This window comes from Eubalaena glacialis, chromosome 9, assembly GCF_028564815.1.
Source record: "Eubalaena glacialis isolate mEubGla1 chromosome 9, mEubGla1.1.hap2.+ XY, whole genome shotgun sequence".
Lineage (NCBI taxonomy): Eukaryota > Metazoa > Chordata > Mammalia > Artiodactyla > Balaenidae > Eubalaena > Eubalaena glacialis.
Window position 1 is genome coordinate 113,191,964 of NC_083724.1, and position 22,733 is coordinate 113,214,696.

The window sequence follows — 22,733 nt, forward strand, 5'->3', positions numbered from 1 at the left end:
GAGCTTGGAACACACCCAGATCATAAGCTGGGGACTGTCTGTGCCTTTCTGTATTTTTTTGTGCCAAGTGCAGCGCCTGGTGCAAGAGAAGAAGTGAACAGCTTGCTGATGGTGATGATCGGGGTGTATACAGTTCTCACTGGAAAACAAACATTCCCGAAACTCTCTCTCTGGGACCTTTCCTGAAGCCCTTAACGTGTCAATCACTGCTGGCTTTGCCTTACATGTCACCCCGTTGAGCAACCCAAGAGCCCCCCGCCTTGCTTATTTCCTTAGCTCTTGCTGCCTATCTAAGGAGAAAGAACGGAATTACATCTGCTTGTCTTTTAGCCAGTGAGAGAACCCTAGACAAATATGCACTCAGCCCCTAGAACAATCTTGATTGGCCCAGCCGCTGGCAGAGATACAGCAGGAGAGAAGGTACAAATAGAGCTGAAAATACGGTTCAAGAGGTGAGTGAAATGTGAATGTCAGAGTCTCGAGAAATGCAGTGGACCTTGGGGATATTGAAAGCATCATGGAAAAAGAAGTCAGAGGCTGGATTTGAAGATATTCAAAGAAATCCTTAAACCTCACGTCATCTTTCCCCTTGCTTTTTCATATGCTAGGTAAAGATAATGATTCCTTCCTTCTCTTTCTGCCTCACAGGGATAACTCGAGATAGACAAAAGTACTTTGGACCCGTATGAAATATTATATAAATAGAAGAAAATATTAAACTCATGTTGGGATTTTCTGTAGCTTCTTTTCTATCACATCGGAATGAAACTACTATATTCAGGTTTTTTAATAGGTCAGTGCCTTCATTATTTTTTTCCCTGCCAAATATAGTATTAATTTGCTCTTAGATTTTTTTTTTACCTAATTAAGTATGTATTTCTTATAGTTTCGCAATAATCATTTCCAGCTCATAACGTGCAACGTTGACTGTGATATGGAGGGAAAGTATTGTAGTAACTCCTGAGCCACAAGTATAAGAAAGACAACTATTTTGTCTTTGGAAATGAATAAGCATCAGCTTTAGGGAAGTTCCTTGTTTATCAGTTGCTGCAACGCATTACCGAACAGCTCTGAGCAATGTCCACAGTGAGTCTTCTTCCTCCTCAACAGCCCCCTTCCAACGTCATGACCTTCCTTTTAGGTGGGAGACTCAGTAGTCCGTGTTGCAGTAGCAAAGAAGTGACATTTTCCTATACAGAACAGACAAGGTCCATCCTCAGCCCCCATGACATTTGGGTCTGGGGAAGTATGAAAGAGGTAATGCTGATGGGATCACTGGCAAGGGCTGGTGTCCTCCGCTCAAATCCCAGCTGGCTTTCGCCAGCCCAAACCCACAACAGTCATCTTCACTCACTCATCTCGCAGGGACTTTGGAGGACCAGAGGCCATTGCTGCCATTGCTTTTTGAAGATGGCGGACCCCACAGCAGCCTGGGCTCAGCCCTGCTCCACAGCACAGTTTGTAGACAAGGAGCATGGGGCCAACAGTGTTCCAACCGGGCTCGACCGGAGCTGTGTGCAGGTAGTTTCATGGTTAAAAGTCCTAGTAGTGTAAAAAGAAATCAGAGTGACAAGTGAGCATACCTCGGATGCCTCCATATTTACCACCGCTGTCTTCTTTTTAGTCTCCCTGGTTTTGCTTGAAGAATTTACTTTCCATGTGCTTGGGCTCCCTTCTCCCTTTGCTGACAAGCAGAGCTCTTAATTAAGTCAACAAGTACTCAGACACAGAGGCAGCGTCTCTTTTGGCAAGAGGATCTGAGCAGAAACAGCCCCAGAAGCAAGTGAGAATGTTTGTCAAGCTGTGATTAAGCAGCTGTGATTAAAGAGAGAATAATTCCCTGCCCGAGCAAATAGTTCCTAACAACTTATAACTCCCAGGCCATAACCATGAAACCTATTGGGCCAGAAGGTCTGTGTGATGGTTCACTTTGAGGGATGGGAGTAACTGAGACACTCAGGACTTAAAGCTTTCATTTGTGAAATCCAGGAGCAAGAGGATGTCATCTAAGAAGCAGCCATAGCTGCCAACTTATTCTTCATTTTCAAAGCTTGCCAAGGTCTCTGGCTACTTGAAGACCAGCATTCGGAACCATTTCCTCATGGTGACAGATATGAAATTCACATATTTGACACACTCTCTGGGCTTTGTGTAATTCCTGGTGAAATATCTATAATTCCTTCTCTCTCTCCAGCTCAAAAAAACACTTTTTTTGGAGTACAGGTGAATGTAAGTGATACTGTACTTGCTTTTTGTTTATTTTAAATAGGGATATACTTCCTGAAAGTGTGCTGATGACCTGTGGCTGCTCGTCAGTGACTTCAACACACTGCACAATGCGTTTTGCATCCACAACTGTGTTTGCTGTTCTAAGCCAAGCCAGCCTCTTCTGCATTCTCTTATATGTCCATCTTCACCCAGTTTGATATAATTTGTCCTTCATGCAAAGCCTGAAGAACATTCCAGGCCATTCTCCCCTACAAAAGTGGTGCCATCTGATAGTTAGAATTATAGGCGCCAAACCCTTCCCATTACGACCTGCTCTTGGGTTTGTCTGGGATGGAGATTTGGCAGCATGTTTACTGAGATTGACTGGAAGCAAATCCCAAAGAAACAAAACATTAAAAAGTGTGGGTATGGTTTCGTATCCTCAGCATATCCAATCCCAACTGGGGGAGCTTTGACTTTCATTACTTATGAGGCTGGGGTATTGGTGGAGATCACGCGGGCTCTACGGTTTGGAAGACCTTGGGTCGAATCATGGTTCCTCCTTGGCCTTGGGTGAGTCCTTAGTCACATTTAACTATCAAATTTTTTATCTGTCAAATAAGAAGAATGGAATTGCTATGACATTTAGAGGCAATGGGTGCCAAATGCTCTGCCAATGCCTGGCATACAGTAGCACCTAACCAGAAAGCCTTAAGAAAATATTTATTTATCCAAACGTCACTGTCTACTATGGATGGACCAATCCAAGTAGGTGGCGAGAGCGTTAGAAGCCTTAATATCTTGGGGAGCGTTAGCAGATCCCAAGTGATTACAGGCAGAAGCGGTCTTTAAATGAGACACAAGGGAGGTAAAAGGAAGAAAACTTGACACGTAAAATGCTTTTCTGAAATCCTTGCAAAGGTCTGGGGAAATTCTTGAGTAAAGAGATTCAAGGTCTCCCTTAAGGCGTGCAATTTGAATTGCAGGAGAAACTCAAATTTCACCTATCCCATAATGTCAAGTTGATTTTTGGTGATGTTTAGACAATCCCAAAGCAACTGCTTTTTATAACACATTAGAGAAGATATTTTGACCACTGTTACTCTGGGTATGTTCTTCAAACTCCAAATAGAAGCAGTAAACATGTGAGTATAAATATGACGATCATTTATTTAACTGTGACAATTTTAGAGAGCTTTTGGCATGCTCAAAGGTACAGAGATTTTTGTGGATGAGTAAAAAAATAACTCGTACATTGTTTATCCCGCTTTGGACTATGTCTTGGGGGACAGTATCAATTTCTTGTAAAATTGGCATGTTTATACCTAATATCATGTCATGGGAAAGGAAAAAAATGTTAAAGTTTGCCTCCCTCGAGGGAGTGGGGATGGAAAAGGGTGTAGCAGACAATTATTTATGGATAGTTTTACATGAATACAATTGTCATGGCTTTTATCTGATGACCGAAAGATTTCCGAGTTGTTTATTTTGATTAGAAGTGGCATTAAGGCTAGCTTTCCGGTGATCCTAGGCTTTCTAGTATCTAAAATTTAAATTTGTCTGTAGAGGTGTTTAAAGAACATCTCAAATATGGAGCCATGTTCTGCTGAAGAAAAGCTATTACCCTTCTTTTCATGGGGACACACTTCCTGTAAGGGGGAGCCTGGTGAGATTTAAAAATTCAGATCCTAAAAGAAGTTCTTCTCAACGATGAAACTGAAGTGAGGTTTGCATAGTCAAGTCCTTCCCTGATGCCTACAGGCATAATAGGACACCTACATCTGGAAGAGCTGTCAGGAGACATACAAACAGACCAGAAGAGTCTAAAAATCCAACCAACATCTACTGTCAGAATCCAAGTTACGAGCATAAGGCACAGTGTCTATCTGGTCAACAACGAGACACTTTCCAGAAAGGGCTGAGAAAGCAGTAACATTCTAGGTCAAAACACAACCAACAACCAAACTCAAATCCACGTGCAAGCATACCGTCCAGCGCAGTATGTGAAGAAATTAGCCTTTTAGAAAGATTTCAGGAAATTATCATTTTGCTGCAAGAAAAGAAGGAAAGGATGCTGGGGATGCTACCTTTGCTGTGAAGGTTAAATAATGGCTACAATCTGCCTTGAAATTCTTAGAGGGAATTACCCCAAATAGGGGGAAGGAGGCCACAGAAATGGTCAGGAGTTTAAGAACAGTGATTCTAGTCAAGAATTATTTCCAAAACATAAATCTTCTTTTAAATTCTTATTGTGGAATGCGAAAATATTTTAATTTTTACATATAGTCACCATCTGTATCTTTGTAATATACGGAATTATTAAGGTTGACCAAAATTTGGTATACAGAAAGCAAAAAATAGTGTGTTCCCCAAGTTCTTGTAAAAAGTGGGGATAGATTAAATAAACGGACTATTGGATCTTTTATCAGCATAAATAGGCTTCTGTCAAAAACCGTTTGCAAACTTCTGTTTCTGATGGGTTTTTGGTGACCAGAAAGCATCCTCCCAAGCTAAGCGTGTGTATCTTTCAAAGTTCTGGATCATCAGGCTCATTCCAACATGTCCCATTTGCCCCGGGGACTGTGGACTTCGCTCATTATGCAATAGTGAAGCAGCTGAGAAAAAATGGGAGTTGTGATGTGCCTTTCAAAATATTATAAGCTCTGGTTTTTTCATAATGGAATTCTGGAAAAGGTAAGTGATTTGCCAAGAAAAGCCTTTCTAGGCCATGTTGAAAAGCCTGTGGAGTAATTTTGCCACCTCTATCTTAGCATGAAATTAGCATCCACCCCAACCCAACCTCTTGATCTTTAAATATGTTACACAAGAAGCCTTCTTCCAACTGATCTTTGAGCCACTTAATGGAATTCTGTCCGTAGAAGTTAAGTTGAAAAACTGACCCTCATCTTTACTGTCTTCCATTAGGAAAAGCCATCTTTCCCCGACTGGTTCTTTCAACTCTTTCTAGACCCAAGTGTAGATGATGTGCCTCCATTATATCAGAGACATAATGAGTGCCCCTCACTCTCATCCTTAGGGAATCAGAAGCAGTCACATTATAGCCAAAGGTAAATCTCACTGTCAAGTTTCACTCAAGCCGAGAAACTGGATGTGTCAGAAATGGTGGAGTTTAAAACTTGCTCTAAAAATAACGTGTCTGGATACCGGCCACCATCTTAAGGCTCTTCCTCTCCAGGCCTTCTCCCCGTAAAAATCCAAAGTGGTTCTCAGTAAGTTTAGCCTGGAAATAAAATCCCCTCACTCCATCAAGAAATAGCTCCAAACTTAGAGTGCATGCTCAAAATATTCATGATGAAATCATAATCCTATATTTATAGTCTTCTGGATTGTGTATGAAATTCTGTTTCCCATGGTGTTTTTCGTTGAAAGGGCCAGACATGGAAAGCGGGCTCAGAGGATGACCCAGAGAGCATCAGCCTCAAGGAAGTGCTGTTTATCATCATTGTGAACGGGATGGTTGTGTGACATCCTCCCTCTTCCCTAAGCCCTACCCACTGCCCGAGAGTCGGGTCTCCTCCCCAGCCCGTTCCCAGATGGTCCCTGGTTTAATGGTCCTGTCTCATCATCCACAAAATGTGAACTGGCCTTCCCAGTAGGAAGTGCAGTGGGTGCCTAAGATCATGCCCCTGTCCTTCTGACCTTCCCTGTCCTCTAGACTTCCTCCCCATTCTCACTGAGGGAGATGGTATGGATCTTAATGGTTGGAATTTGATGATTCTCTCCATGGCTGGGTGTCGAGGGCCCCGTGCAGCAGCAGACCTGCAAAAAGCTTTTACTTCTCACCCGGGCAGTGGTGCAGGCTGATTGGTCTTTGGGCACTGTAATCCTGGCAGATCCACGGGGCAGGGAAGAGAAAAATTTCCATTCACAGACCCCATCCGTCTTGGAGATCTTATAGAAGGTCTCTCCGGATCCCACTGGAATGCGCACCAAGTCCTTGTGCTGTCCCTCCAGGGCATGGCTGGGTGGGTGCAGAGTATAGCCCAGGGCATGTTTGGAAGACCGCTTTCGGCTCAGACACTGGATTCTCAAGACATTCTGAAAGGCCTTTTTAAACTCTTGACTGAAGCATGGGTATATAATGGGGTTGATGCAGCTGTTTAGGTATCCGAGCCAAAATGCTATTTTAAAAACTGTTTCTGAGGGCCTGAAATCGGGAAAGAAAGACCCTGGAAGAAAACACACAGATTCATACATGTTATTTGCAAGCCAACGGCCAACTGGTTAGGAAAATAAAGCAAACCAACCAACAAACACCTTATTATATCTTTAAAAAGTTTCAAATGATTCCCAATGCATTTGAGTTTTCACGTTTGACTGATTGTTCCCTAGGAATGTAACCCCTTGGTAATATCCTCAAAGGGCATTCTCACTTGGTCCACATGTGCAATATTATTTAAGGGAAAAGACCCAAAGGGTAGGGCTGTGCTGGTTCTTAGTGATAAAACATTACTTGGTGTCCGCTATAAAGCTTTAAAAGATGAAAACATGAAATTTAGGCTGAGTCTACATATGCAAATTGTTTTCCTGAATTTAAAAATAAGTTGCAATCCATTCAAAAATTCATAATAAAATAGGGTTACCTGAATGTTCCCTTTGTTCTTTGATGCAGTGTTACACAGGCACAGCCTAAATAATTATGAATTCTTTCTCTCCTGAATATTGGAGTTGTATATTTTAATGAGAATCCCAAATTTATAAAATATTGACTTGGCCAACTTTGGCCAGTGATTTTTGATTATTTTTCCTTTGATGATGCCTTTTGACAATTTTCCTTTGATGATGCCTTTTGACATTACAGTATACTTGTCTGCTCAAAATACTCCAGTAGCAACCAAATGCTTGTCAATAGCTTGACATGCAGGGTCCTTCACAGTGCTAAACCTACTCTAGATTTCTAACATTAATACTTCCACTCTAACCAGACTCACTACAAACCTTTCTCCAGATCATTGCTCATTTTTTTTTGTTCTCTTAAGTTGGGTCCAGATGTCTAAAACTCTCTTTCCTGTCCTCTTCACCTATTTAAGACATCCGCTAATTTACACGGCAGGGATCAAGTTTCAGGCGTCTTTACATTTTTTGTGGTCACTATCTCACAGCTCTTGGAAGCAGAGTGGCAAAAGCATGGAACCCTAAAGCAGGAACTGTCTTAGAGGTTATTTTATTCAATTATTCAATTTCCAAATTAAAAAAAATGATATTAAAGTGGCTGCCACAAACTTAATAGCTACAGTACTAACATAGTGATGGATAAAGAGATATAGAACTCCAAGCCCAGTGTTCTTTATTCTCCGCACAACTTTTTTCTTTTGCCTCAGCCGAATAAAGGTCTTGATTTTATGTCTTTCTTTTTGTCTCTGCTCTAGAGACCCATCAGAGTCATGACAAACTGATGGGTAGGCTTAAAAATCTACTGTGGCAAGCAATGCCCTGAAATTTTGCAGAGAATCTCATAAATATAAACAAAGAGTAAAGTTAAATATTGCAGAGCCAGAGAAGGCAAAATGGTACAGTGATTAATGAGAGCATTTTTTTTTTATCTCTGAAACACACTCCCTGATAAATTCAGTGTGTCTCAAAGAAATTAAGACACACACACACACACAACCACACACGCAGATGATGATGATGTTAAGTGAGAAAGTATTATTCTTTAGCTCCAAAGCTTTTAACATCTTCCTATAATTATAAGTTACTCATATGGGATGTCTGGTTTGGAACAGGCTGTGTGCTAAATACTTTACATACAATTTAATCATCATTAGTAACATCAAGAGTTACATGATTCCTACTGTAGAGCACAGGGAACTCTACTCAATTCTCTGTAATGACCTATATGGGAAAAGAATCTAAAAAAAAGAGTGGATATATATATATGTATAACTGATGCACTTTGCTGTACAGCAGAAACTAACACAACATTGTAAATCAACTAGACTCCAATAAAAATGTTTAAAAAGTTATATGATTCGTATCAACATCCCCATTTTACAAATGAAGAAACTGGTTTAATGAGATTGAATAATTCAACTAAAGTCACTCAGCAGATGCTTACTGGTAGAGCTGGGATGTGAAATTGGGAAGTCTGACTTTGGGGCCTATGTTCCTTTATCGAGTCTCAAAATATATTAGAATAATACATCTCTAGGGAATGAGGATGGTGGGTGGAGAATGATGAGGTGTACAGTTGGGAGTGTTAAATTGGAAAGATGGTTTTTCAAACTTAAGCAGAGAGGTGAAGAAAGCAGCCAATACCAACATGAATGGTGGTTTTGAGTGAATGTAGTCAGTTCCAGAAAAAATTCGTCTTAATTATGATGCCTATATGTTGTCCAATATTTCTTCCTGATAGTAACAGTGACAGGATTAAGGGAACCTACTTCACAAGGCAGGCCTTGGCTCAGGCTTAATGAGAATATATGAGCAGGGCATGCCCCAAATTACCTTGTCTTGGAATTTCACTATTCTGTAAATCAGCTAGAGAGGGAAGTGTATTTCCCTTATTTGAAGAGCTTAAATTAAAAGAAAAAGAAAAAAAAAAACCACATGAATTCTGAATGTGAATGCTAGCGAGGTGATTTGGGATCCTTGGAATTTCCCATAATTCCTTCAGGGACGCTCTCTGTGCTCACAGAGCCCCGTTCTGCATTCAGACATCTCAACAGTTCCTTTGAGTCCCTTTCCTCCCATTCCTCTTCTCTCCTTCGAGGCCCCCTTAATGCCAGGTCTGGCCGACCCAGCGCCAAGTCACTCTGGCCTTCCTGTTGTGTCCACAGCTTCAGAGGTAAATACTGGTCCTTTCCCTCATGTGCCCTGCTCAAAACACCCATTTCCTCACTGCAGCTGAGGTATAGGGTGAGAAAGGAGATGGTTAAAATGAATTTACACTAAGATTTGAAAAGTCAGATAGTCCAGCTTTAACCCTGCAGGAATACTGTGTTGCTAATCCAAGCAAATCTCTAGATTTTTGGCTTTTCAGATAGTGAATGGGAGAGTCTTCTGGCCAGAGGCTTTCCCATAAAGGAAACCACTTGGTTTATCCCATCAGGTGTGTGACAGCACCTAGATGTGTCTAAACCTAGCATGATCTGCCCACTCCCAATCTGATGATCCCACAGGGGCGGATCATGGGACCCATTTCTCCTGCCTGCTGTGTCCATCCTCCCTTGGGGGTGATTCTCTCTCGTCAGCTCCCGGCTGGGGTTAAGAGAGAGACTCATGACTGTGCTTCCTTCACATGCTTTCCAAAAGTTAAGAAAAGACAGCACAAGGCTGTTTCCATCCTTATTTATATTATTCACATCTTTAGATATCTTCCTTCCCTTCATTTTTCCTCTCCTAGGAAGAGAAGGTTGAGCTGGGATCAGGCTTGGAAAAGAGTTGTTGCTTCCTGGTCCCGATCAGGGTGTGCTCATCTCGGTACCCACTTCCCTGCCCAAATCTTTCCACTCAGGCGCCATCTTCTCTGAACTCCTCACAATTTCTATTCCCAACCTCACTTTCTTCTCAGATCCCTCTCTTCCTGATGACGATGGTGTTTTTTAGACTAGGAAGGCAGCTGGACCATGCTTCTCTCTGTCGTCCACCCATCATGGCGTGGAGCACCAGGGTTGAACCTGCCTGGCTTAGGGATGGGCACCTCAGACCCAGTCACTAGGTTGTAAACTCCCTCTGAGCCGGTACCATGTCAGTTTTGCTTGCTCATGGAGCTCCAGAACCCAGCACACTGCTGGCATCTCAAAGGCATCCTTCTAATTTTTGCTGAATGAATAGCCGATTCCTTGAATGACCTACCGAATGAATGAATGATCCTCTCCATGACTCTGCTTCACAGCGCGGCCTCGTTTCTGCTCTGCTTGGGTCATAGCTCTTATTTCTCTTCCTGCCCCTGCCTTCCTTCTGTTGTCTCTTTGTTTTTTCTTTGGCCCAGTTGCTGCTCAAACCTCTGCTTTTCTCTGGGCTGTTATTACACTATTTTATTTTTCCGTGCTGCATCACCTGGTGCCTAACAAACACTCTAGTTTTTCTCACCATGCTTCATAGGAAGAGCCAGACTTTTGAGTTATCCACAGAAGCATAAGGTCTCCTATTTTTCTTGTCACTGTAGGTATGTTGTGCTTTTCAACAACTTCTGTCCAGACTCTGCTTCAAGAGGAGCAAATAGCTTCCGGCTTAATTCCCAGGAACCCCTCGCCCTGCGGGTCATCCTTTGCATATGAATTTGCCTCATTTAATTCTTGAGCTTTGGAAACTCTCCAAGGCCCTGGGGACTCTTCCCTTCACTGAGTTTTCCTCCACGATTTGATCCTGCTGCAGAATTTCTGACTCTTCTTTTCAGGATCCTCCAAACTCCCTGATCGACTAAAACTTGGCCAGACTGAGATGGGCAGAGCATGAATTTATCCATGAACATCATCAACATCTTCACCCTTGGAGAGTCAAAATCTTGGCTTCCGTTGTCAAGGTCCCTAGATTCCAATAAGAAATTGAAACTGATGTGTTCGAAGGATGCCACTTAAGTCTCATCACTTGATGTCCCCTCCATTGGAAGCATTTGACTTTTTGTTTCTGATCTGGGGCTTATCTGTAGGCTTATGATGGTGGACACTGGGGACCATCTTAGTGAAGGCTGTGCCACTACAGTCCCATTTTAGCTACAAAGTTACAGCAAAATTTGTTCTCAATGCCCCCAATACAAAGAAAACCATTTTCCGGCCAATGTTGGTCTCCTAAGTGAGTTTTCTCCACCAGTGTTCCAGTTCACTCTAAAACACAGTGAGGATAAAAATGGAGTTCTCAAAACCCAACCCAACACTGGTAATAGAAGGTTCCTCTTCAGTTCAGCTCTTGCAGAATCAGGGGACTCGGTATAGAAGCAGAAAACCATGAGTCAGTCTGCTGGGTTCTAACCTCCCAACTTCTAAGCTTCATTTCACCTACCTGAAAACTTGACATCTTAATGACAACCTTGAGAGACATTGGGTTATGACAAACCCTAATTAGCTGGAGTCACAGAATGCTAGGGTGTGAAGAGTGGCAGAAACCTAGCAGGCACTGTCAACCTGTCCTATGCAGATGAAGAGAGTATGGATGAGAAGGGAAAGTGGTTTCCACAAAATCATCTGCTCATCTGTGGTCCAGTCAGAACGAGACCCAGACTCTGCTCTGCTTCCCCCATTTCTGCTCCTGATCTTGTGCACCATGTGGCAACCCCAGAATGGCTGGGAAGTGTTAATGGCAATATGTCCAGCTGTTGTCATAGGATGACAACAGGTCCTGCAGAGATAATGAGAAAGAAGGGGGAGGAGAGTAGTGTCATCAATAACTGCATCATTTAAAAAAGTTGTACTGTTCAAACACTGGAAAAAAAAAAAACAGTGGGTGACGATCTTGGAAGGGCTTATCTGAAGGGTATCACATTCTGAAGACTGGAGTTTAAATGACTCCAATTAAAAAAAAAATATGGACTCCAAAGCAGAAGCTAATGCTATGTGACCATAGGAGACAATAACCCTTAATCGTTTCTCTTTGTCCAACCAGTAGTCTCTCCATATGTCTGGTACCAGTCCAATGTGGCTGGTATACATCTAATGAACAGGGGACAGACACAAGCTGTTACACAAATAGGTGGCCAGTTCCCTAGACCAAGGAGCTCCAGTGCCAAGCAATATTCAGGCCAGATCAGTTGGCATCTTCTGGCCAGGAAAAAAGTTCTGTCACATTGATGTAATCCCAGAGAAAAGCTGTTGGAATCAGAGTGTGAGCACAGACAGACCCAAGTTTATTGTCATCCTGGAGTCTACCAGACGCCTCCATGTTTGGCTGCTGGCTTCCCTGTGTCACAGTGACTTGCCTGAGCCCTCCTGAGGTTTATCCGGGGCCACCCTTGGGCAATTCTCAGCCAGACAAGAATATTTAGGTTAGCTACCTGGAATGGTGGTCAGAAATCTCTAAGAATGCTGACCGGATTAACCGCAGACTAGAACCCTAGGCTCTCAACCCAAGATTCATGGATCGACTTCCCATGAAATGAAATACAGTCTGTGTATGAACAGAGATTTTCCTGAGAACAGGAATTCAGCTTTTGTCAGCTGTGCACAGTGGTTTTGGAGACGCAAAAGATGGCTGAGCCTGCCGCCCAGCTACTGAGCAAAAGCTGAGCCTCTGGCTGGTGCACGTCACTTAGCCCATAGGTCCTGATAAGAGCATCCAGCTTATAAACATGGCAAGAGGGTGCCAGTTTACACCTCTTTAGAAGGACCTGCTCTTTTCTTCTCCTAGTTAACTGGGACTTGAAATAGCACAGCGCTCATCTTGTGCCTCTGAGGGCAGGCATCTGATTGCTCCCTGGAGAGAGTTAACATGTTGGGTCTTTTCTGAACTTCCTGGAGGGAAACTTGAATAGTAGTCAAGGTGAGGAAGGATGGTGTGGGAGGGTGTAGTGAGGAGGGGGAAGAGAGGCACATTGTTTGCTGGGTATGTAGTGGTGAACAGAACAAATCTGGAGTGCTGTGGGGACCAGTGGAGGATGGGAGCGCTGCCCCTTTTCTCTTTTTCTGGGGACTGAGGTATATCAGCCTATGGTTACTGTTGTCAAAAACCACCGCTTCTTCTAACCATGGTGGGGAAAAAGGTCGGTTGGGGAGACATTTTCTCATACCTCATACTTCTGCAAGTGGGAGACATTCTTCATGGGATCTTTCTGGCTGGTCAAGTGTAATTCTGCAGAATCAGGGATTTTATCCTGGAGGAGTCCAAGCTCCTCGAAGTAAAGTTCTTCAAAGAGTTCCTCTCTCCAGTTACCGAAGCCCCAAACAGTATTTCTCCTTTTAGCAAAGAGGACTGTGTCTCCCAGAACATGCATGTGAGGCCCCGAAACCCACGATGACTCGGGAGAGAACGACTCTGACGCAGGTGCACTCGACTCACCATGTACATTTCCCTAGAAGAGCTCCTTGCGTTGCCTGTTTCCTTTTGAAATGAATACATAATTCAAACGATTTCAACAGATTGCAAGATTTTTTTCTCCTTTACTTAACAAAATATATTTTGATTCAGGAAAACGATAGTAACTAAGTCACGTGTTCTTTTGTAGGTTGTTTCCTCAAAAGCAATCTCCTTTCATAAACCAACTTATTTTCCAAACTTTGCCTTTTTTCATTAAGGTCACCATTGTTTCATGAGTCTCACATTAGAAGCATCTTCTTTTTTTTAAAAATTTATTTATTTATTCATTTATGGCTGTGTTGAGTCTTCGTTTCTGTGGGAGGGCTTTCTCTAGTTGTGGCAAGCGGGGGCCACTCTTCATCGCGGTGCGCGGGCCTATCACTGTCGCGGCCTCTCTTGTTACGGAGCACAGGCTCCAGACGCGCAGGCTCAGTAATTGTGGCTCACGGGCCCAGTTGCTCCGCGGCATGTGGGATCTTCCCAGACCAGGGCTCGAACCCGTGTCCCCTGCATTAGCAGGCAGATTCTCAACCACTGCGCCACCAGGGAAGCCCTAGAAGCATCTTCTTATCATCTCTACAAAAGCTTTCTCCTACCACCCAGTGTAAAGCAGAGGCATCCTCGAGCGTACACCTGTGAGCGTGGTTTATTTCTTTCATGGCGTGTACGATTTCTTTTTTTTTTCTTTCAAAAAATTTTTCTTTTTCCTTTTTCTTGTGATGAGGATGTTTAAGATCTACCCTCTTAGCAAATTGCAAATATGCTACTGTATTATTAACTATAGTTACCATGCTGTACATTATATTCCCAGGACTTTTTGTTTTATAACTGGAAGTTTGTATCTTTTGATCCATTCACCCATTTCATACCCTGTAAGTCGTCTTGTTTACTTGTTTTCTTTGACAGTCTCATTCTCCAGAGTGTCTAATAAGCACTACAGTGGTTTTCTTTTGGAAAGCCAAAACTGTCAAAAATGATACCCAAGTCTGTGTCAGGAGGGATGATTAAGGAAACTTGTGGGGAGATGGCCAGAAGGGAAGAGGGCAGATTGAAAGGGGGGAACTCGAGGTCCTAGGTTAGGTTTTAGGGAAAACATCCTGATATCCATCCTGGAGATCTGTGTCTTCTGGAGGGAAAGAAGGACTGGGAGAAGAAATCCAAGGGCTGTTGCCATGAGACACACCTGTGTAGAGGCATGTGTGACACTCTGAGGCCCAATGACAGTGAGTCACACGGAGTGGGAATGGCATTTGCTCTTCTGTGGTCCAGACTGCTGGCGGCTCCAGGGCACCCGTGCTCCTTGGCAACGTGGGGGCTTCACACACGCACATCTAGGGCCTAAGGTGCTATGGCAGATGTCATCTGGTCACATCCAAGGGGATGGGACAGAAAGCGGTGGAAGCCATGAGGGAAAATTCCCAGGAACAACCAAAGGAAGGGGAGGTTTTTCAAGGGGATAAGGGAACATCATAATAGTGAGATCGGCCAAGATATGTGTTGTACATGATCTTTTTGTTGCTGATAAGATCAAGTTCAAGCTCATCACCTTGTCATTCAAGGCCCTTCATCATTTGGTTTCACCAGCCTTACACGACTTTCTCTCCCGTTATTCATTCACTTAACAAGTAATTTGCTTAGTGCCTTCTACGAGACAGGCACTGTGGTAGACATTGGAGATAGAATGATCAGGAAAATGCACACGGTTCCTGCCCTTGGAGTTTACATTTTGTAAGTATTTCCAATAAATGCCTGTTGAACTGAATTGTGAATTTCCAACAGCAAGGCTATCTTCTTGCCATGGTTGACTTTTCACTGTAACTCTGTTAATCCACCAAGGTGACTATGGCCTTAGCTCACATGGTTGTCACCTTCATTCTCCTGCTCCTCTCTCAGTGACCTGTCCCTCTCCCCTAGTCAAACTTGGATTCATTCAAAATCTCTCTGTCTTCAAAATTGTGTTCAAAATCCAGCTCATCCATGAACCCTTCCTTCTTGATAGTGTAACTTGTTTTCTCACCTCCCCTAAGCATTCAACCTTAATTCCTTTTCTCTATATAGCACTCATCACCATCTTCTATGCTTATTTCTTCTTTGTCCCTTTCCTTGAATATGAACTCCTTGAAGGCAGAGGTTTTTGTCTTTTCATTTCACTGCTACATCCGCAATGCCAACAACAGTTTATAACATATAGTAAGCTCACAGCAAATACTGTTGGATGAATAACACAATCCTTATTTTTAATGTCTCTCTAAAGACACATACTACTCCTTATCCTTCATTTAAATTTCCTTCAGTGACGAACAAAATTCTCAATAAATGTGTATCAAATCAATGGATGACATTTGCTGATGGAAGAAAATGACATTTTGTATAAAACTCCCGCTTCAACTACTTAAAGCTGGAAATACACTCTTAAATGGAGAAAGAGAGCCTGTCTTAACTCCCATTCCAACACTTTATCTTCCCGATCTTCAAGACACTCATATTTACACAAAAATAAAACCATTCTACAAATAATTTTATACAGCTAAGTTGTAGGCACTTCATAAAATGATTACTTCCAGTACTTATAAAGACATTTTATAGGGTCCTGTAGGAAAGGTCAGAGCCTGTAATTAAGACGCGATAGTCATCAGCAGCCTTTCATATTTGTGGGATGTGAATCCGAGGCCAAACACCACAAATCCGAAGCAGTGACAGAAACAACCAAAATCGGTCACCCAGGGAGGAAGCATGGGAGTTCCTCACGTTGATGTGCCTTCATGTTCAGCTTAAAGACTACTGCAGGCTCTGTTCCAGAGTCCGGCCACCAGGGACATGGGTGAGTTGGCTGGTGCTTATGTAGTAAGAGGTTAATGGGGGAGCCAGCAGGGGCTGTTGACTCTGGACTGATGGTAAAGATATGGAATCTGAGTTCTCTGGACAAGTCCCTACTTGGAAATGACAACCCAGGTCCTCTCACTGGCCACTGGGTCTCCCAGAGGCATGTCCCCTGATGCTGTAGCCATCCTCCAGGAATATCATCTAGTTCAGTTCAAGGTAGAATACGAAAAACACTTTGCTCTCCACCAGGAGCTCCTGCACATCCCCTTCCCCTGCCTGGGTTACGCCAGGGATGGAGGTTGTCTTTGGCCCCTGCTACTTCTCCCCAGCCCTAGACTCAAGCTGGACCAGACCAGAATGCCTGACCTCCATCAAATCAGATGGTATTCAAACTGACATAACATACACGCATAGGCATTTTACTAGCTTATTTTTCAAAATAAAAGGTGCTTTTGGGGAAGTTGTAATCTGACTTCTAAATATAGCTGGGCAAACTAATTTTAAAATGCAGAAAAGGGTTGGGAAAATTTACTTTTTAATTTTAAAGGGCAATAGAGTATGGCCCTGTTTTGATTATAGACACCTTTGAAAATAAGAAATGACTATGCCTCCATCTTTCATAATAAATGCAATGCCGAGACATCTCAGTTTTGCTTGCAGGAGACATTCTCATTCTTTTCAAACTTAACCAAGCCTTTTGCAGTCTCAACTGAGAACCGTCTGACACTTTAAGGGGGAAGATAGAGGTCAGGGAAGCTCATCCATTTCCATGGTTTCGATTTCTTTTTTTGCCTTGACGAATTCTCTGATCTCTATCCTGAGATCATATCTGGCTCCTAAGCTCCAGTTCTGTGTACACAACTATCACCAGACATTTCTCCTGATGTTCCCAAACCATCTCATCCTTAACATAACCAAACTGAGTTCACTGTCTCTCACAAAACCTACTCTTTCTTCTCTGGTCCATCCTCAGTAGATGGCACCCCTTCCCCTAAGTTGTCCCAGCCAGAAGCCCACTGTCATCCTCAGCCCTTCCCTCTCCCAACTCTTCCACTCTCTCCAGCCACCCAGTGCAGACCACAGAACCTTCACCCTTCTTGTCGCCATCCATCCTAGCTCAGGCCACCATCACTTCTAGCTAGGATCCCGCATCAGCTTACTAACTAAGCTTCCTGATTCTCATCTCACTGCCTTCCAACCTACTTTCACATTGTAGCCAGAGAGAGTCTGAGAAAACAAAGCTGATTTTATCTTCCTTGATTAAATCATTTCAGTGACTCCTCGCTGAATTCAAGATCTAGCACAAATTCTGTACTAGGACTTATTAGGTTCACGGGTCTGGGAGAGTGAAAATCCACTTTGCTAGATAACTAGTTAGTAGACTACGGTGATCCCAGTGCCCCTTCAAGGACTCTAGTTAGTATTATAGAAGAGTAGAAAATTATAACCAACAGGAATAACGGTGTGTAACTGTTACCTCAAGTGAGTGATAGAGCATTTCTGTTCGCTAGGATATGGTTTAGGGTTTCAGTGGTTGATGTATCATTAAGGAGTCCTTAATCCTAAGGAAACAAATATTTGGCTTCCAGACAGAATCATGCCCACTAAAAAGTCTTCTCAAGGTCAAGGAATAGAAACCACTTATGAATTTCCAGCCGTTCCAGTGGTAGTGATGACAATGGTTCAGAGAGTTTTGCAACATCTGGAAGGTCTGAGTTGGGAATAAAGATGCCTGGAGGATAAACATGGAAAATGGTGAAGAAAAAGCAAAGACACAGACAAATGCCTTCGAGGCCTCCCGAAAAGAACGAATCCCTGGTGCATGGTGTGATTTTCTGTTACCAAAAACAGTCATGTTTCTAAGGAAAGGTTGTTCCCCACTTGGTGGTTCCCCTCTGAAATGCCCACCCGATATCTGCTCGTCAGGTGATTAATTCAGAAGACACTAGATAATCACAAACAATATTTTTTGGATGCACTGTTAGGAAAAGTAGTTTCCCTCAGCAACTCCAGCCCAGCTGGGTTCAGTCCCCAGGCAAGTGTGGAAGCAGCAGGACTTTTACCTGGATTGGTTGTCAATTTGTCTCTCTCATTCACAGAAAAATTTCCATGGGAAGAGAAGAAAGCTACAGTTTGTCAACATGAAAATAATGATACTCATTGTTGTCTCTTATTCCAATTTGATTCTGGTGAGTTAGAAGTTAGCTCCACTTTACGTCTCGAGATGGATATCAGTGTTAGCAAGTGGCTGGCTTAGGAACATGCTAGAACCTGGGGTTCTGGCAGGTTTCCATTTTCCTAGTATTTTGTTTTTTTCAGAAAGCTTACATATCTAAGAATAACTAAAGAGGGATGCTATTAGCAGCAGGGAGACCAACTAGGAAACTAGTACATTAATCTGTCTTAGATTTCTGACCAATGGCTAAAAGCTGTAGGAAATCAGATTTGGGCTGCCCTGAAAATAAGTCTTAGCATCAGTGAAAGTATCCTAAGATAGGATGGATAACCACTCACTGAAGCATCATACTGGGGACCCAAGCATCATAAAGCATCCTATTAAAATACTCTTAAGGGAGCCTTCTAACCCTGAAGTTTTAGAACTCCCTAGGAAAGCAAACAGTATTGGGGGACAAAACACTGGTTGTTGTGAATGTCTTGCTTCCTTTTTAATACTGCAATAAAGAAATTGTGCATTGGAAGGATTTTAAGAGGCACGTACATATAAGAATACGGACATGTTATTGGATCTGACCATTTATTCAGCTGATTTAACTTTTTCTGGGAGTGGGACTAGTCTGCATGTATTTCAATAGTTTGTAAATTTTCTTCGTAGTCTATTTGGGATCCAGCATACATATTTTGATCTAAATTGTTGTTGAAATTATTTATAACCACTTCCTATAAACTCTTGAGGCACCAAGAGCCAAGCGGACATCTGGGCTACAAATAGATAAGGATGTGAACGTGCAGAAAGGGTAAGGCACATGCTCAGGCTTACACAGCTGGTGAGCAGGAGGGCTAGATTAAAAATTCTTGTCTTCAGACTCCCGGATCATAAACCTTTCTATTAATTAATACACTGAATTTTTCAATTGCAAGAGTGGAAATATCTCTGATTATTTGGGAGTGCTCAGAGAATCTGCTCTAAGAAATATGGATGCCATCAAGATTATTATCTGTAGCTAGCATTTAGATATTAAGTATATAGCTTGAGGCCTCGCTTATTTTTTGAACTCATGACCCATATGTGCATCTCCACTTAGATGTCTCACAGGAACCTCAATATTAATCTGTCCAAAATGACACCCTAATCTGTTTGCCTTCCAGTATTCCCCACCTCTATAAATTATATTTAACATTCACTCATTTGTTTGTGACAAAAACATGGCCGTCAATCCTGATACCGTCTTGATATCTCCAGTAGACTATACCTCCTAACATTGCCCAAGTCTTTGCACATCCCTCTGTCTCACTGTCATGGCCTAATCCAAGCCACCACCATCTATCATCTGCAAGAGAGTCTTCTCATTGGTCTCCTGCATGCATGCGTCATCCTCCTTTTTCTCTAGGATGATCTTTATGAAATGCAACTAACTCCAATTCCGTGATATCTCTGCCTATATGTCTCAAGTGCTTTCCAGTACTCTTAGATGAAATCCACAATCACTAACACGGCTCATCAGGCCATACAATCTGGTCTTGCCTCTCTCTCCTAATCTGCCTTGCATACCTTCCATGACTCCTCCAATCATCCTCATCTTCTCTCAATTCTCTGCCCCAGGACCTTCACACCTGCTGTTCCCTTTACATGTAATGTTCTCTCCATCTCCATCCCCTTTGTAGAGCTTACTCTTCCTCATCCTTTAGGTCTAAGATTAAATTCCAGCTCTTCAGGAAAACTATCTCTGATCTCTCTCTACCCACCTACACACTCCGGATTCCACCTAGGAATTCTCTTGTTAAATGCAACCAAAACATCCTATACTCTTCATTCCTAACACTTGTCACAATTGTTCTTATATGATTACGTGTATGATGATTTGCTTAATGTCTTTCCCTATATAAATTTCATCAAGATAGGAATTGTGCCTGGAACAGCATAGGCATTTAGTAAATATTCATGAAAAATACTCACATTCACTGAGCACTCATATGCCAGACATCATGCAAGATATTTTGCAAACATTATCCCATTTAACTCCTCCCTAAAGCCCTATGTGGATATATTCTCACCCTCATTTTACAGATGAAGAAACTGAGGCTTAAGGAGTTTAATTCACAACTAAAGAAATAGCTGAGCTCAGATTCAAACCCACTCCTGTTTGGCACCAAAGCTTATGCTTTTAACCTCCAGATAACGCTAAGAGTAGGTCTCTGCTTTGGGGGCTTTTTAATGAAAATAGTGTTCACTGTTACAATGCTCAAAGTTCAAAACAAAAACAATCATCCGAGTGGCCAAGAAAATTAATCACACATCTTATGTACTATTTTTCAGAAAGCAGAGAAATGTATAATTCAAATCATTAAAACAACAATAAATTCCTCCAAGTTAATAATTTTGTTTGTTCAGGTTAGACATGATTGGCCATGTGAAAAACTGTGAACATTATATTCTGTCAAAAAACCTTTGACAAAACTCTATTAACAAAGTAGGCTCAGAAAACAATCGGGTTAGACTAGGTCAGAAGGTATGATTTTTCATTTATTAAAAAAAAATTAGAGTTCAGGCCTAAAAGGAGAACTGAAGTCTGTAGTTCTTGAACATGGAGAGTAGGAAAAAGTGAAGGAGAGCAAAATGAAAATAGTTACCATCTATTGTGGTGCATAAAAATACCAGTTCCTGCTACAGACTCTTTAGAGCTGCTCCTTGTTCCTGGGAAGGAAATCCTGAATGCTCACTTACTGGTCTACTGTTAAGGGCAGGTTTCCTACCTTCTCTGTGCCTCAGTTTCCTCCTACAGGTAAGCACAGTGCCTGGCTGTAAGCACTCATTACATTTGAGTGATTTCTTCTTGCATATATGTCAGTTCTGCATCTAGTTTCAGGGTATCTCCCTCATTCATTAGTGCTGATCTTGTCTTTTTTTTTTTTTTTTTAAATTTATTTATTTTTGGCTGTGTTGGGTCTTCGTTTCTGTGCGAGGGCTTTCTCTAGTTGTGGCAAGTGGGGGGCCACTCTTCATCGCGGTGCGCGGGCCTCTCACTGTCACGGCCTCTCTTGTTGCGGAGCACAGGCTCCAGACGCGCAGGCTCAGTAGTTGTGGCTCACGGGCCCAGCTGCTCCGCGGCATGTGGGATCTTCCCAGACCAGGGCTCGAACCCGCATCCCCTGCATTGGCAGGCAGATTCTCAACCACTGCGCCACCAGGGAAGCCCTGATCTTGTCTATTTTTAACCTTCAGGGATACTTTCCAAGGTCAGAAACCAGACCTTCTGGTTATCCATGAGTATATCTTCTTATCGAGATGCATCTGGGATTCTTGTTCTGACAGTAGGGCTCTGGTCTCCTGTGAGCCCTCCCTGATAACATTTCTACTTGATTATCTCCTTAAACAATGATCAGCCAGGTACCTCACCTGTCATTTTCTCAAAGCAGCTGCTCTGAGAATTCCCAGGTACTTCGAGAGAACTTTGACTCTTATTCACTGTATTGGGGGGAAAAGAACATTCACACTGACGTGGGTTCCCATTTCTTGAATAGCCTGCTGCCTGATAATACCTAATTTTGGCAACAAAAAGGAAAGGTATAATTTTGTCCATTTGAGAATTTTCTTGGACTGGGTTGAATCTAATTACATAAATAGTAGGTGCTTTTCCAAGTTGTGCTGTGTCCAGACTAGGGCTAGAGCCACACGCTCATTCCATTGCATTTCTCTCTTGAATCCCCTCCTCACGAAGGGGCACCTGGCCTTTCTACCACCTGGCACTTTGTTTCTTATTTTTGTCTGTTTTAGATGAAAAGGCTCTTAGGAATGAGGCATAGTTTTGTTGGTTTTGTCTTTAAAGTATTTAAAGTTTCACGATCCCATAAAACCTGCAAGAATTCTTCAGAGACCATGGGAGTGACAATGGCGGTTCTCGTAATAATAACAATAAAAATAGATGTTAATTATTGAGCACTTTCAAGTGTCCAGTATTGTGTTAAGTGCTTTTCATGAATCACCTCATTAACTCATCACAACCCTATAAGGTTATACTGTTTATCCCCATTTTGCAGATGAGGAAAATGGGACTTGGGGAGTTTAATAACTTGCCAAAGAACAATCAGCTAGTAAGAGTGAAGCTGTGTTCAAATCCATCTCTGTTTGACTCCAGATCCTGCACTGCGCCCCCTAATACTGAACTTGCCAAACAAACCAATCAAAAAATGAGACCTAAATAGACATTTCTCCAAAGAAGACATACAGATGGCCAACAGGCTTGATTCATAATTGCTAAAACTTGGAAGCAACCAAGGTGTCCTTCAGTAGGTGAATGGATAAATAAACTGTGATACATCCAGACAATGGAATGTTATTCAGTGATAAAAAAGAAATGAGCTATCAAGTTGTGAAACGACATGGAGGAACCTGAAATGCATATTACTAAGTGAAAGAAGCCAATCTGAAAAGGTAAATACTGTATGATTCCAACTATATATGATATTCTGGAAAAGACAGAACTATGCAGACAGTAAGAAGATCCATGGTTGCCAGAGGTTAGAGGGGAGGGAGGGAGGGATGAATAGGTGGA

The 22,733-nt window shown here is 42.4% G+C and overlaps 1 protein-coding gene across 1 annotated transcript in view; it reads right to left on the bottom strand.

Moving 5' to 3' along the window:
* Positions 1-5,880: 5,880 nt before the first annotated feature.
* Positions 5,881-22,733, bottom strand: part of ADRA1A (adrenoceptor alpha 1A) — an 86,824-nt gene continuing 69,971 nt past the window's right edge. Inside the window, exon 2 of the mRNA XM_061199434.1 lies at positions 5,881-6,398. Within this exon, the coding sequence (XP_061055417.1) occupies positions 5,881-6,398 (518 nt within the window). The remainder of the gene's footprint in view (positions 6,399-22,733) is intronic.